The 13371-nt window shown below is 45.7% G+C and overlaps 1 protein-coding gene across 5 annotated transcripts in view; it reads left to right on the top strand.

Annotated features, from left to right (window-relative positions):
* The window catches only part of Cdyl (chromodomain Y like), a 226776-nt gene that overhangs the window by 127125 nt on the left and 86280 nt on the right, over window positions 1-13371 (top strand). The window contains exon 1 of one of the 5 annotated variants that reach the window (XM_042278349.2): window positions 9649-9948. The exons of the other annotated variants lie outside the window; for them this stretch is intronic. Coding sequence (XP_042134283.2) covers window positions 9862-9948 — 87 coding nt within the window. The 5' untranslated portion in view covers window positions 9649-9861. Of the gene's footprint in view, window positions 1-9648; window positions 9949-13371 lie in introns of those variants that run through there. 5 annotated transcript variants of the gene reach the window in all.

A 13371-nucleotide genomic window follows, 5' to 3' on the forward strand; every position in this document is an offset into this window, starting at 1 on the left:
GGCACATCAGAAATTCAGCCCATCTATTTTAAATAGATACATGGATGATAGATGGTAGTAGGTAGGTAGGTATCTAGACAGACGGACTGTGTATTTCTCGTGTGCAAGAGGCCAGAAGAAACCATCGGATGGATGCCCTGGAGCTTGCTAGTTACAGGCACTGCAGGTGCTGGAAATTGAACTCAGTTCCCCTGAAAGAGCAGCAAGCATTCCTAACCCCCGAGCCATCGCTCCAGCCCCGCTCGTGTCTTTTTATCCGACTGCCCGCCATTCTCCAGCGTGCTGCATGCGGCTGCCGTGGCCCCCACTGTTGTCGAGTGGGTTATCTGATTTTTCACCACATCTGTCCTTCAGCTGAATAGACTTTCCGATTGAAATTGGGTTTGCTGTTTTCATTGTTTCTCTCTGGGCTTTCTGTGATATAGCAGGGCGTACTCTCTCAGATCATGTCTCTGTTCTTTATACTCTCCCTGAAACTTGTGAGTGTTGATTGAGGATTGCTTGTGCTGCTCAAGGCAGCACGCTTCCCATTGGCCCTCTGGTCACCAGTTGGAACTTGTGCAGGTGCGTCTGAGTCCATGTTGTCTCTTTGTGCGGCTCTCTGCACAGCTCTCGTTCTGCCTTGGAAATATGGATGGAGACTTTTCATTTCAAATTTGCATTTGAGCAGGGGCGGGGAGGAAGTCCTCTAACATGTCCTCTAAATCCTAACAGGTTTCGTTGTGTTTTAAACCAGGCAAGGCCCTCTTGGCCTGTGAAGAAAGGGTAGGGTGCCTCAAATCAAGCGTCTTCAGGGTAGACTGTCAGAAACTGTTTTCAAGGTTGGCTCTGTGAGGCAGCGAGTCTCTGTCAGCAGTGAGTCTTTGGTGGTGTGGGTGGATGGCGGGGTTGGGGGGTGGGGGCGTGGTGGTGTGATGTGGTGTGTGGGGGGGTATCTCTTGTTTCCTATCCTGAACTCTGCAACAGTGCCTGATAAATATGATCTGACAGTGTTCGTCTGAAGAACAAATGATCAAATATGTAAAGCTTTCCAGACACCAGTTCTATTTTCTAGTGATTTAAATAGTTTTTGCATAACAACATTTCACAGAAATTGGAGGGTTCTGTTACGGCAATTAAAAATTAGGATTACTGATAATAGCCTCTCTCCCACTAGTCGGTTTGAAAATAGTTGCTTGTACAAGAGTCAGGGGTGCCTCTTTTCACAGAGCGGGAATGCCCTTTTTTGACAAATGCATAAACAAGCAGTCATAGGAGAACAGCACACAGCTTATTTGGAGTGTCAGCAGCAAAGTTCTTCACAGGCAAGAGTCACATTGCATCGTGACCAGCTGCCCTGAACACCCAGTGTGGTAACAAGCCAGCTGGTTGGCTGGGAAAGGAACTTTTTCTAGGGACTCTTAGCACCTGACTGTCTTCTGCCTGTGCTTGCCCCATATTTGGGTTTAGGACATACTGAGTGTCGAGGGTCTTATACTTAGCTGCCACTTAGCTGCCCATGGTCTCTCTGCGGCCAGCTGAGACTCTTGGCAGTGGCCACCTTGGGCTTTTGTCAAGAGTCGAGGTTGAAGATCCTTCATTGTATGTCCCAGGTGTTTGCAGCTTCTCTTGACCTTGTTGAAAATACTTGATCAGTTTCCTTAAACATTCACCACTGAGTAACAAAGCAAACTTTAAAAGAGAGCTGTAATAATACATCAGGTACCAGTCATCAGGGCTGATACTGTTATTATTGATCAACTGTAGGATTAATCCTGTTTGCCTTAATGGTGGCCTATTCAAGAGCATTCTGACTATCTGGGGGCATCGTCAGTGAAACTGTCTCGAAGGCAAGGATTATGAAATAATGGCATTAAAGATTGTGAAGCACCATTCTGTGGTACAGGGATTTCATAATGTTGAAGCCTCTTGAAACCATGGAGTGACGAGCCAATTACAAAAACAGATAATGCTGATTTGGCACAGTGTGCCTTTGTGGCAGCATACATCAGCAACTACCTGCCAAGTACAAGTGCTTTTGAGGTTAGAAGAATTATAAGCAGGAAGCCGCAAACAATGTGTTTATATGACGTGCTTTCTTCCAAGATTCCTAATACTCTTAACTATTCTATTCTGTGTGCTTTGTTAGGAATTAATTGAGGATTGTTATTTAAAAGTTGTTCTTAATTGTCTTTCTCTAGTGCTTTTGTGCCTAAACATCACTGTTTGAAGAATATTGTCCTTTTAATTTTTATTTTTATCAAAATCTCCCAGACTGTAAAACTGATTAAGCCATTATTCCTCTCCACAGTTCAGGCTAAGTAATTTAAGTGATTCTTACTATTCTGTGTCTGTTACCCACTAGACCTGCACTTACGGGCCTCATAATGTATGGAAACTATTGGGGTTTTTGTTGTTGTTGTTTTCTTTTTCTGAAACAGGGTTTCTCTGGGTAGCCTTGGCTGTCCTGGAACTTGTTCTATAGGCCAGAGCTGGGCTCGAACTCCTAGAGGTCTGCCTGCCTCTGCCTCCTCAGTGTTGGGATTAAAGGCATGCACCACCACCTAGCTGGAAACTATTGCATTAATTTTTCTTTTTCTTTTTCTTTTTCTTTTTCTTTTTCTTTTTCTTTTTCTTTTTCTTTTTCTTTTTCTCTTTCTCTTTCTCTTTTTCTTTTCCCTTCCTTCCTTCCTTCCTTCCTTCCTTCCTTCCTTCCTTCCTTCCTTCCTTCCTTCCTTCCTTCCTTCCTTCCTTTCTCTTTCTCTTTCTTTCTTTTTGGTTTTTTGAGACAGGCTTTCTCTGTGTAGCTTTGTGCCTTTCCTGAAACTCTGTAGCCAGGCTGACCTCGAACTCCTGGTTCTGCCTCCCGAGTGCTGGGATTAAAGGCTCATGCCACCACCCAGTGCCCAGCCATTAGTTACTTTTTGCCCACCGCCCAGCCATTAGTTACTTTTTGGTTGTGACAAGTACATAGTAATTTGAGAGGATACAGTCTATAGACTGTATTGAGTGGACTGCAATACAGTCTAGCAGCAGAAGGCATGGCGGCAGAGGAACATGAGGTGGCTGGTTGCAGGAGGTCAGCAGGCGGGGAGCAGAGAAGAATGGCGCTTCTCACTTCATTTTCTCTTTTTCTGTTATTCAGCCCAGGACTCCTGGTGCCAGCCACATTCAGGGTGGGTCATCTGTCCTCAAATAAACCTGGAAACACCCTCAGAGACCCACTCATAGACGTCTTTCCCAGGTGATTCCAAATCCAGTCAGGTTGACAATGCAGCTTGACTGTCACAACCGTAAAAATGAGGAGTCAAAGCAGAAGTAACCTAGACAGGGACAGAAGAGGCGAGCCCTGGCTGCCTCTGCACTGGACGTGGTAGCCGAATGACTTCAGCTCAGTTATGTAACATAGGATTCGTTGTCTCCTGAATACATAGGTAATATTAAAAATGGGTGGGCTGGAGAGATGGCTCTGCGGTTTAGAGCACTGGCTGCTCTTCCAGAGGACCCTGGTTCAATTCCCAGCAACCACGTGGCAGCTCACAACTGTCTGTAACTCCAGTTCCAGGGGATCTGACGCCTTCACACTAATGTACATAAAATAAATTTTTTAAAAAATGGGCTGTGTAGCTAAGAGGGAGAGTATTAGTAGAAAGTTGTTACACGTGCAGATAATGCTAATAGCTCATCTTTACTCAGGGTTAGCATGCTGAAGTTCCACCACAAAGCTGCAAGCCGTGGGCCAGATGTGCAGTTCATTCCTTGACAAATGCAGCTAATATTTATTAGCACAGAGATGCTAGTCTCTAGGGTTACAGCAAGGGTTTAGATAGACAGGGATCTCTGTCTTCATTCTGATGGAGCTGTGATTTGTATCATTCACATTTTTATGTATTTTATTAAATGGTTCAATTTTTGTGGCTTTTGGCGGTTAGCTGGAAAGGTTTATATTTTATTAAATCTTGTAATAGGAGATTGTGGTTTTCCCACTCGATTTTAAAGAGCAGTCGTTTCATTCCATAAGCATCTTAAATTTAAAATGGTGGCGTTCCTTTCCTTCTAAGAATTGTACAGTAGCCCTAACATTCATAATGGTGCTCACTAAGGACACCGAGTATAATAAACTTTGTAATGTTCGTGTACATTAGGAAGCAGGAAGAAAATACACCATTGCGGTCATCGAATGCAATAGTGAAAACCACACGCTGGAATTTAGCTAAATTAACAGTGATGCTGGGTGAATGATGAGAGAAATTGTTCTCTACTTAGAGTAAGAGGAGGGCTGAAGTAATTCTGAGGGCTGGCAAGATGGCTCAGTGCATGCTTTGCAGACCCGATGGCCTGAGTTCGATCCCCGGAACCCATGTAAAAGTTGAGAGAACCAAGTCCTCATACTCCTTCTCTGACCTTCCACACTCCAGGGTGTACATCTCCTGCTCCACAATTAATAAAGCTTCTTGTAAAATGTTAAGAAATTAAAGTGTTGTAGGGGTGTGCTCTACATTATTAACTGATAAAGCCCATAATTGAACTGAAAAGTAGGGGGGAAATGATGTTTTTAAAAAGCTTTTGATTTGGAAGGGCCGGTATCCAGGTGGCTGAGACTGAGCATTGAGCATCAAGACTGTGTTGATCCTGTGACAGCTAGCACTGTCTACTGATTGACTCATGATTTAGTTTTGTAGTAACAGCTGTGAGTGCGACATCAGCACCTACTTGGCCACACAGACAGTTGGAGCTTGCTACCCCTTCAAAGCCAGAGACGCATTTGGTTAGAAACGGCCTGAGCCATGCTCATTCTGCAACCTTAGGCTGATTACTTCTGCTTTTCTGTCTGTGGAATGGATGGTAACCAAGGTGGTGAAGTCAAGCTGTGATGTCTTAGACCTTAGCTCCGAGCCTGGACAGAGATCATCGAGAGCTGTTCTCACAGAGATGTGAGCACCACTTGCTGTTTGCTGCACTGGAGCTATTCATGCAGGGAATGTTCGGCTAGCTGCCCCTGGAGATGAGCAGGAAGTGGAGCCTGGGCATCGCCTGCAGTTAGAGGTGCTTTCAGAAAGGAAATGAGCCTGTCCCCATCCCTCCTTCCCTTTCGTGGGGGAGCCATTAGATGGATCCAGGCAGAGGAGCTAGAAACAAGCCCAGTACTGCCTTCCCTGTAGGCCCGCTGGGATGCTGCCCCCGCCTGCTTCTGAATAGCTGGGATCGCTGCCGCCAGGCACACGCTCGGACTCTACCAGCCTTAAGTCATTGGAAGTACATGCTGCCTTCCAGTATGTGTCTTCAGTCCTTGGTGACTAGTGAACTGAGGCATGGGGGACGCTAAGAGACCAGACTCAAGCAAGCTGTGGTACCAACGTGCTGGGCACAGTGCAGCGTCTGGTTCCCTTTTTTGCAGTAGTTGCTTCGTTCATTCATTCTCATTGACTTTTGTCCCGGCTGGGTCAATTTCTAGGTCTGTGTCTCATCGCCTGGACTCATCTGGTTGTTTCCCGATTAACAGTGTTATGAAATTCATTCTGTCCTTTGTATTTCTGAGAATCAGGAGTTGGGCTGAAAGACCTGATTCACCAGACTCCTGTTGACCTTTCAGCATGAGGTGGCACTGGTGCCAGACCAGAGGCAGGTGATTTTACTGGCGGGTGCATCTGTTGTGGAGGGTTGTGTTTCCCTTGAGTGACACCCGGGCACCGACCAGGCAGAAATCTCGTTTCCCCCAAAACACGTGTCTCCAGTGGCTGTTGAGACACCATGGTTTTCTGTTTGTTCTTTCTAGATTTAATAGGGAAATTAAGTTTCTCTCAACTACTGAGGTCCTCTACGGTTCTTCCTAAGCACGTAGGGCTACTTTTAAACCAGTTTTCAAAGTTCATAAGAAGTTGATTGGTGAATAAGGATTTAAGTTTCTCCGTGTGCACCACTGTGGGCTTACACTGTAACGGGTGTGGGTCTGCTGTTTGTTGTCCTTGAGCATTGAGCTGTGGGAACCTTTCTGGGGGTGCTTTGATTCTTCTGACCCCCCCTGCCACTTAAGATGGTGCATCCCTATGCAGCTGGTGAAGGCAGCATCTGCCTGCTCACCACTGAGCACTGAAGGTACATTTGCTCTTACGCTCACATTTGCTCTTACGCTCACATTTGATCTTACGCTCGTTAGATTTTTTTTTTTTTTTCAACTAGACACAAGTTAGAGCCCTGGACCAGAGGAAACTTCAGTGGGGGCCATGGCACTGTGGGAAAATCCGTGGAGGCATTTTCTTGATTGATGATTAATGTGGAAGGGCCCAGCCCAGCTTACAGGAAGCAGTGGCATCCCTGGGCAGGTGGTCCTGGGCTTTTGTAAAGAAACCAGCTGAATAAGGCACAAGGCACGAGCTGGTAAGCAGCACTCCTCATGATGTCTGTTTGAGTTCCTTTCCTGACTGAATGTATAGTGATCTCTAAACTCTAAGATAAAATAAGCCCTTCTTTCCTTCAAGCTGCTTTTGGTAATAGCGTTGATCACAGCAACCGAAACCAAATAAGACAATCCTCGCCCTAACCCTGAGAATGGGAACTTCTGTTTTCCAGTAAAACAAGGCTGGCAAAGCTCAGAGAAATGGGGAAGGCCGAGCCGTTAAGTTCATGTTGGGGGTAGAGAATGGAGTTGGGAAGAGACTGGGACTGAAATAGTTCAGCCCAAAGCTCCCAAGCTCCCTGAGGTGCTGACTGATCATAGTTCACTGCAACCCTCTCCCTGCCTCGCCCTCCATCTCTTGTTTAGTACCAAGGATAGCACAAAATCCTCTTAAGGTGCCACCACCTTCTGGCTTGACCTGCTGGCCCCTCTTGTAAGTTAGGGCTCTGCCTCTTGTCTTTCTTCCCCTGTGAATGCTCTAGCCAGAAGGGTCTTTTCATTTCCTTTCCCCTTTCCCTTTTACCCTTCTCCCCTCCCCTCCCCTCCCCTCCCCTCCCCTCCCCTCCCCTCCCCTCCCCTCCCCACCCCACCCCTCCCCACCACTCTGTGCACAGGATGCAGCCAGCCCCCTGTGTGACACATTGTCTTCAAGCCCACCCCAGGCTTCTCCTCCCAGCTGTCCAGCAGTCCAGGACAGCTTGCATGTCACCCGTGCCCCAGCATGCCTTTCTTCTTCCTCTGTCTCTCCACTGTTAACATCTTAGTTTTCCCAAGCACTCGGGATTCCAGCATCTCTGGGGATTGTTTTGTCTGGCTCTCCAGGCAAAGTGTTCCCGTTCCTGGTGAGCCTGCTGAAGTGCAAATTCCATGTGCACAGATCTCTTGGAGTACAGTACACTGTGTATGTGGGCCTCGACCTGGCTTTACTGTGGGCCTCTCAGTCTACACAGGTGTGGATTATTAGGATGTTCTTCCTCGGCCCAGGTTTCTGAAGAACCAGCTCTCACAGTTAACTCGTTATATGAGACAAAAAAACAATTGACATTTAGTCATGGATTTGTTCCCAGCAGGTCAGAGTTAGAATTTGGGATTTTTCCAATACCCAGAGCCTGCATACTGTGAAGACTTTAGTGAGTCATTTTGGTGGGTCAAGTGGCATGATCTTTGGTACCTGGTAGCCATGTGTCTGTGTGTCTGTGTGTTCTTTTAGAAGTGTTCTGTGCTGCATCTTCTGATACAGCAAGTGGATGAAATACTAAAATGACTCTTGGCCTAGAAGCGTGGTTCTAAGACTGCCAGGTCAGGGAGCTGTTGTGCCTCACAGGTGAGTTCCAGCCGACTGGCAGTTTATGAGAAGCTTAGTTCTACGCATCCCAGGGATGTGACCAGGAGCCCTAAATTGCCCCAAACCAACTTGGGGTTGGCCAGAACTCGTGACCACTTGCCTTAGAAGTGTACAGAGCTGTTACATTAGGTGACATAGTCTCCCCGTGGCTATCAGCTAAGACTGTAGTGAGATCTAGTAGAGCTAAGGTTAGGCTCTACAAGATCTAGCTGCCATTTGATAAGGTGTGTGTGTCTAAGGTACATGTGAGCTTATTCATCAGTCGCTGGAGTTCTAGACCTATCTGTGTTGTTTAGGATAAGAGGGAAGAGCTGTTCCACAGAGTGACCGTAGGATTTAGAATGGCTGTCCAGGTCAAATGGTGGTTTATGGGAATTGACACATCGGTTGTAGAGGCTCAGGCGAAAGCTCAGGGTTGGACTCTGACTTGAAGTGAAACACCCTTGTTTGTATTAGCAGTTTTTCACCTGTTTAACCCTGAACGCTTTGTGGGATCTGTCTGCTTTCAAAAAGAAGAAAGGGGGAGGGGGCAGACTTCCAACATAGAGGTGGAACTGTAAATGTCTCAGCCCCACGGTACAGAACTATTAGTACATATCGTGAAGGGTCCATGAGCACCAGCCTTGCTATGCAGAATGCTCCACTTTGGGTTTTTGTTTTTTGTTTGTTTTTTGAGACAGGGTTTCACTGTGTAGTTTTGGTGCCTGTCCTGGATCTTGTTCTGTAGACCAGGCTGGCCTCGAACTCACAGAGATCCACCTGCCTCTGCCTCCTGAGTGCTGGGATCAAAGGTGTGCGCCACCACCGCCCAGCCTCCACTTTGGTTCTTTTAAGAAAGGCCATCATTAGATGACTTAATAGTGCTTAGAGGTCTATATCTGCAGTTAGACTGGTAATTCTTGGTGTTCTTGGTGTAGAAAGGAGCCAGGTTTTTTTAATTTCCTTTTTTTTTTTTGTTTGTTTGTTTTGTTTTGGTTTTTTCAAGACAGGGTTTCTCTGTGCAACAGCCTAGTTGTCCTGGAACTAGCTCTGTAGACAAGGTTGGCCTCAAACTCACAGAGATCCACCTGCCTCTGCCTCCTGAGTGCTCCACCACTGCCTGGCAGACCAGGTTTTTGAACATTGCTTTTATCATGGTCATGCAGTGTCTGATGTCCAGATGTGGTTCTTAGGTTTGTTTTTTCTTTGTTGCTAAGGAGGGCAGCTTAGACCTGGCTGTATGCTCAACCTCTGGCAGTCGAGGAGACTTGATTTAATTTCTGGTACATTAAACTACTGAGATCTGACCTACACTGTTTGTGTGCTTTAGGGGGCGGTCTTAGTCAGGGGTTCCTTTGCTGTGAAGAGACACCATGACCATGGTAACTCTTATAAAGGAAAACTTCTAATTGGGGTGCCTTATAGTTCCAGAGGTTCATTATCATCATGATGGAGCATGGCAGTGTGCAGGCAGACATGGTGCTGGAGAAGGAGCTGAGAATTCTACATCTTTTGATCCACAGGCAGCAGGAAATGAACTGAGACACTAGGTGTGGCTTGAGCATATATAAGACCTCAAAGCCCACCCCACAGTGATATACTTCCTCGAACAAGGCCACACCCCCATAGGCCACTCCCGCTGAGCTTATTGATTATATTCAAACTACCACAGGGGCTCTTACTATCTTAGGAAGCGTGCCGCCTTTGTGGTCCCAGGACAGGTCTGAAAAACACATTAGCATGTAGCAGAGAGCCCATTTCCTTAGTTATTATTCTTCCATGTTGTCTCCTCCTTCATATGCAGTAGTGGTTAACATAAACGCAGCCATACTGAGTGCTAAGCCCCCCGACTGTTTGCCTTAAGCACATCTGGCCCCCAAGCATTTTAGTAAAGGGTGTTTACCCTGTACCAATGTTGCCTAGTTACACAGAGAACAATCCAGAGTCTGGAACCCTGTCAGAGCCAGGCAGATGTAAACTCGGGCAATGCCTAGCTCTCCTGCTCCCCAGCCCCATCACACATATTTTTCTTTTTACCCACCTTTGTCTTGTTTTCTAATTCAAGCATATGCCATAGTTTTCCATGTCTTTGTGTCTATTAGGATTGAAGGCTCTCGACTTAGAAAAGAGTGGACTTCGAAATTAGACTTGCCAGGTTGGAATGCTGGCCCTTCTACTGACTACTCCTTTGTCAAAGGCCTTAACCTTCCTGTATCTGACTTCCTGCTCTGTAGAAAGGGAGAGACAGGTAAGGTTTGTCACCGCGGGTTTTGCAGGAATTCAGTGAGTTCCTACATAAAGAACCCAAAGCGGTGATTGCCAAATAAGCGCTCAGAAATGGTAATCAGCTGTGTCGAATGTCAGGCACCTGCTATGTCCCTTGTTCATTCCAGACGCTTCTGGACCGACTGATCAGACTTGTGCACATTTGCCCCATTGGTTTTTGCTCACTGTGAGGTCTGTCTGTTGAAGCTGGCATCCCTGGTAAGCTTTCTGAAATAGTCACAGTGAAACACGTGACTTCTGCGGTCTGCGGACACATCTGTCCTTTGATTACAGCAGCGGGGATTTTAATCCGAGGGGAGCTCCTGTTTGTGAGCTGTGTGTGTCTCCTTGGTCTTTTTCCCTGGGACTGGTTACTGCCCATCACTTGCTGCTTGCTACTGACTTTAGCAGACCGCCTGTGCCCAAGTGTGTTGTTTGATGTGGGCTTTTTCATTCAACTTCTTCAGCCTTGACCTGGTTACCCTTGCTTCACAGATGGGGAAATGGCGGTGCTTTCCCCTAGCAGACCCCAGGTTGGTCCCTGGAACTCTTATACTACACTACTACTTTCCTGCGGCCATTTACATAATGAACATTTTTACCGTGAGCTTCGGCATTAGATAATTATGTTTACATTACAGATTACATTTACAGGACGTTTTTGGCGAACTCAGGTGTTAGTCATCACCACCCTTGTGTCACCCATATAGCGCTTGCCTGGTTGGGCTGATGGTTTGACTTTTGTGGGCACCCTGTTATAAGATCAAGCTTACGTTTTCAGCTGTTTTGAATTGTGATTTGAGTGTTGCGTTCCACACGTATATGCTTAAAGTTATCACTACTGCTTGCCAACCACGCCCTCCTCACTCCATCCACTCATAGTGACCCTGGTGGTATAACAGCCACCTCGGTGTTACCATTTGGGTGGTAACTCTCTGACTAGTTTAGTACCGGTAAGAACAATATAGACGGTAATTAGAGATCATTTATTTCTTTCATGCAGGAAAGGCTTAGAGATGTCGTACAATCAAAATGTCAGTGTACAGTTTGGTACTGAGAACAAATTATTTGTTCATTAAGTGCTTTTTCTAGCTGTGTATATTTGGTTCATTTGGTGACACCTAGGTTAGCCCTCTAGGATAACCCCTTGGGCCTGAAAGACAACAAAGCAGAGCCTGTGGTGGGCTGTGGATAGAGCAGGTGGTCGTGTATATATAGCCAGGCTGGAGGAGATACAGCTTTGACCATGTTGCACTCTGCTTCTGTTAGATCATGTGAACAATATGTGATGCCTGCCTTTCTGTGGAGGTAGGGAAAACAGCACTTAAAATGATCACCATTTAGATGCTTAGCATGCATCAGGCATGGTGGCGGAGACCTGTGTAACTGGAACACTTGGGACTCTGAGACTAGGGGATTGAGAGTTCCAGGCCAGCCTGGGCTTCTTAGAAAGTTGCCACGTTTCTTGATACATTTCTTGTCTGAGGATCTGTTTCCATAGCAAAGCTGTCACTGTATCAACTGTGTGAAGGTATGTTACCTTTATGAGGTTACTCTTTAATGGAGTGAGTTAGAGATTCTTATTGGTACCCCTAGAAACTACCCTCACCATAGTACCGTTTTAACCTATGCCTTTAATACTGCTGGGTACCAGCTGATTTGTTCTGTGCAGTTTTACTCAGTATACCTGGAATTCCTTGGTTATAAAGGTCTGATTCTGGCCAGGTTGTAAAGATCCATGGCCAATAAAAACCAGCTTCTAACATAAAGTATGCATTCTCTATTAAGTCACAGTTGTCCATCCATGTACATGCGTAGCCCTGGTCATGAATTGAAAGAGATTCCCAACTCCAGTCTCTAGAATCCAGAAACCAGATAGCTATCAAGAGTATTGGTTCCCACATCTGACAGAGGATTGATCTCCACAATATATAAAGAACTCAAGAAACTAGACATCAAAGCACTGAACAGTCCAATTAAAAAATGGGCTAAAGAGCTAAACAGAGAATACACAAAACAAGAACTACAAATGGCTGAAAGACATTTAAAGAAATGCTCAACATCCTTAATCATCAGAGAAATGCAAATCAAAACGACTCTGAGATACCACCTTACACCTGTTAGAATGGCTAAGATCAAAAACACCAATGACAACCAATGTTGGAGAGGATGTGGAGCAAAGGGAACACTCCTCCACTGTTGGTGGGAATGTAAACTTGTACAACCACTATGGAAATCAGTATGGCGGTTTCTCAGAAAATTAGGAATCGAACTACCTCAAGACCCAGCCATCCCACTCTTGGGCATATACCCAAAGAATGCTGATACATACCATAAAGATACATGCTCAGCTATGTTCATAGCAGCACTATTTGTAATAGCCAGAACCTGGAAACAACCCAGATGCCCATCAACGGAAGAATGGATGAAAAAAATGTGGTACATATACACAATGGAGTACTACTCAGCAGAGAAAAACAATGAAAGCATGAAATTTGCAGGCAAATGGATGGAACTAGAAAAAATCATCCTGAGTGAGGTAACCCAAACCCAGAAAGACAGTTATGGTATGTACTCACTCATTGGTGGATTCTAGATATAAAATGAACAATCAGACCACAACCCATAGAACCATAGAGGCTATATATATAGCATGGAGGTCCCTAGGACGACTGTGGCATATAATAAATTTCAGTTTTACTCAATTATTGAAAAAAAATAGCCAAATGAATGGAAACACATGAACTATGAACCAAAGACTGAGGGGCTCCCAGTTGGATCAGGCCCTCTGAATAGGTGAGACAGTTGATTGGCTTGATCAGTTTGGGAGGCATCTAGGCAGTGGGACCAAGTCCTGTGCTCATTCCATGAGTTGGCTGTTTGAAACCAGGAACTTATGCAGGGACACTTGGCTCAGTCTGGGAGGAAGGGACTGGACCTCCCTGGACTGAGTCTACCAAGTCGATCACAGTCCTCGGGGGAGGACTTGTCCTGGAGGAGGTGGGAATGGAGGGTGGGCTGGGGGTAAGGGGAGGGCATGGGAGGGGGGAGAATAGGGGAACCCATGGCTGATATGTAGAACTGAATGGTATTGTAAAATATAAAATATATATCACAAAAAAAAAAAAGAGTATTGGTTCCCTTTTCTTGAGTTACTGTGGGTGCCTTTGTGGGCACTGACTTTATTTTTCTAATAGTTCATGGGGACAAACAGAACTCTCCAGGATGCAAACTAAGAGGTCCCTCCACCTGGCATACAGCCCGAATGAAGGCTTTAGCTCTGAAAGACTCAAGTAGATTCTGCTGGGTTTTTTGTTTGCTTGTTTGAGCTTACTGTCTGGTTTGAGGCTATGAAATGGGCTTTAAGTCTGTGAATAAAGGTATCAGCAGGTGACAACTGACTCCT

This window comes from Peromyscus maniculatus, chromosome 5, assembly GCF_049852395.1.
Source record: "Peromyscus maniculatus bairdii isolate BWxNUB_F1_BW_parent chromosome 5, HU_Pman_BW_mat_3.1, whole genome shotgun sequence".
NCBI classification, from domain to species: Eukaryota; Metazoa; Chordata; class Mammalia; order Rodentia; family Cricetidae; genus Peromyscus; species Peromyscus maniculatus.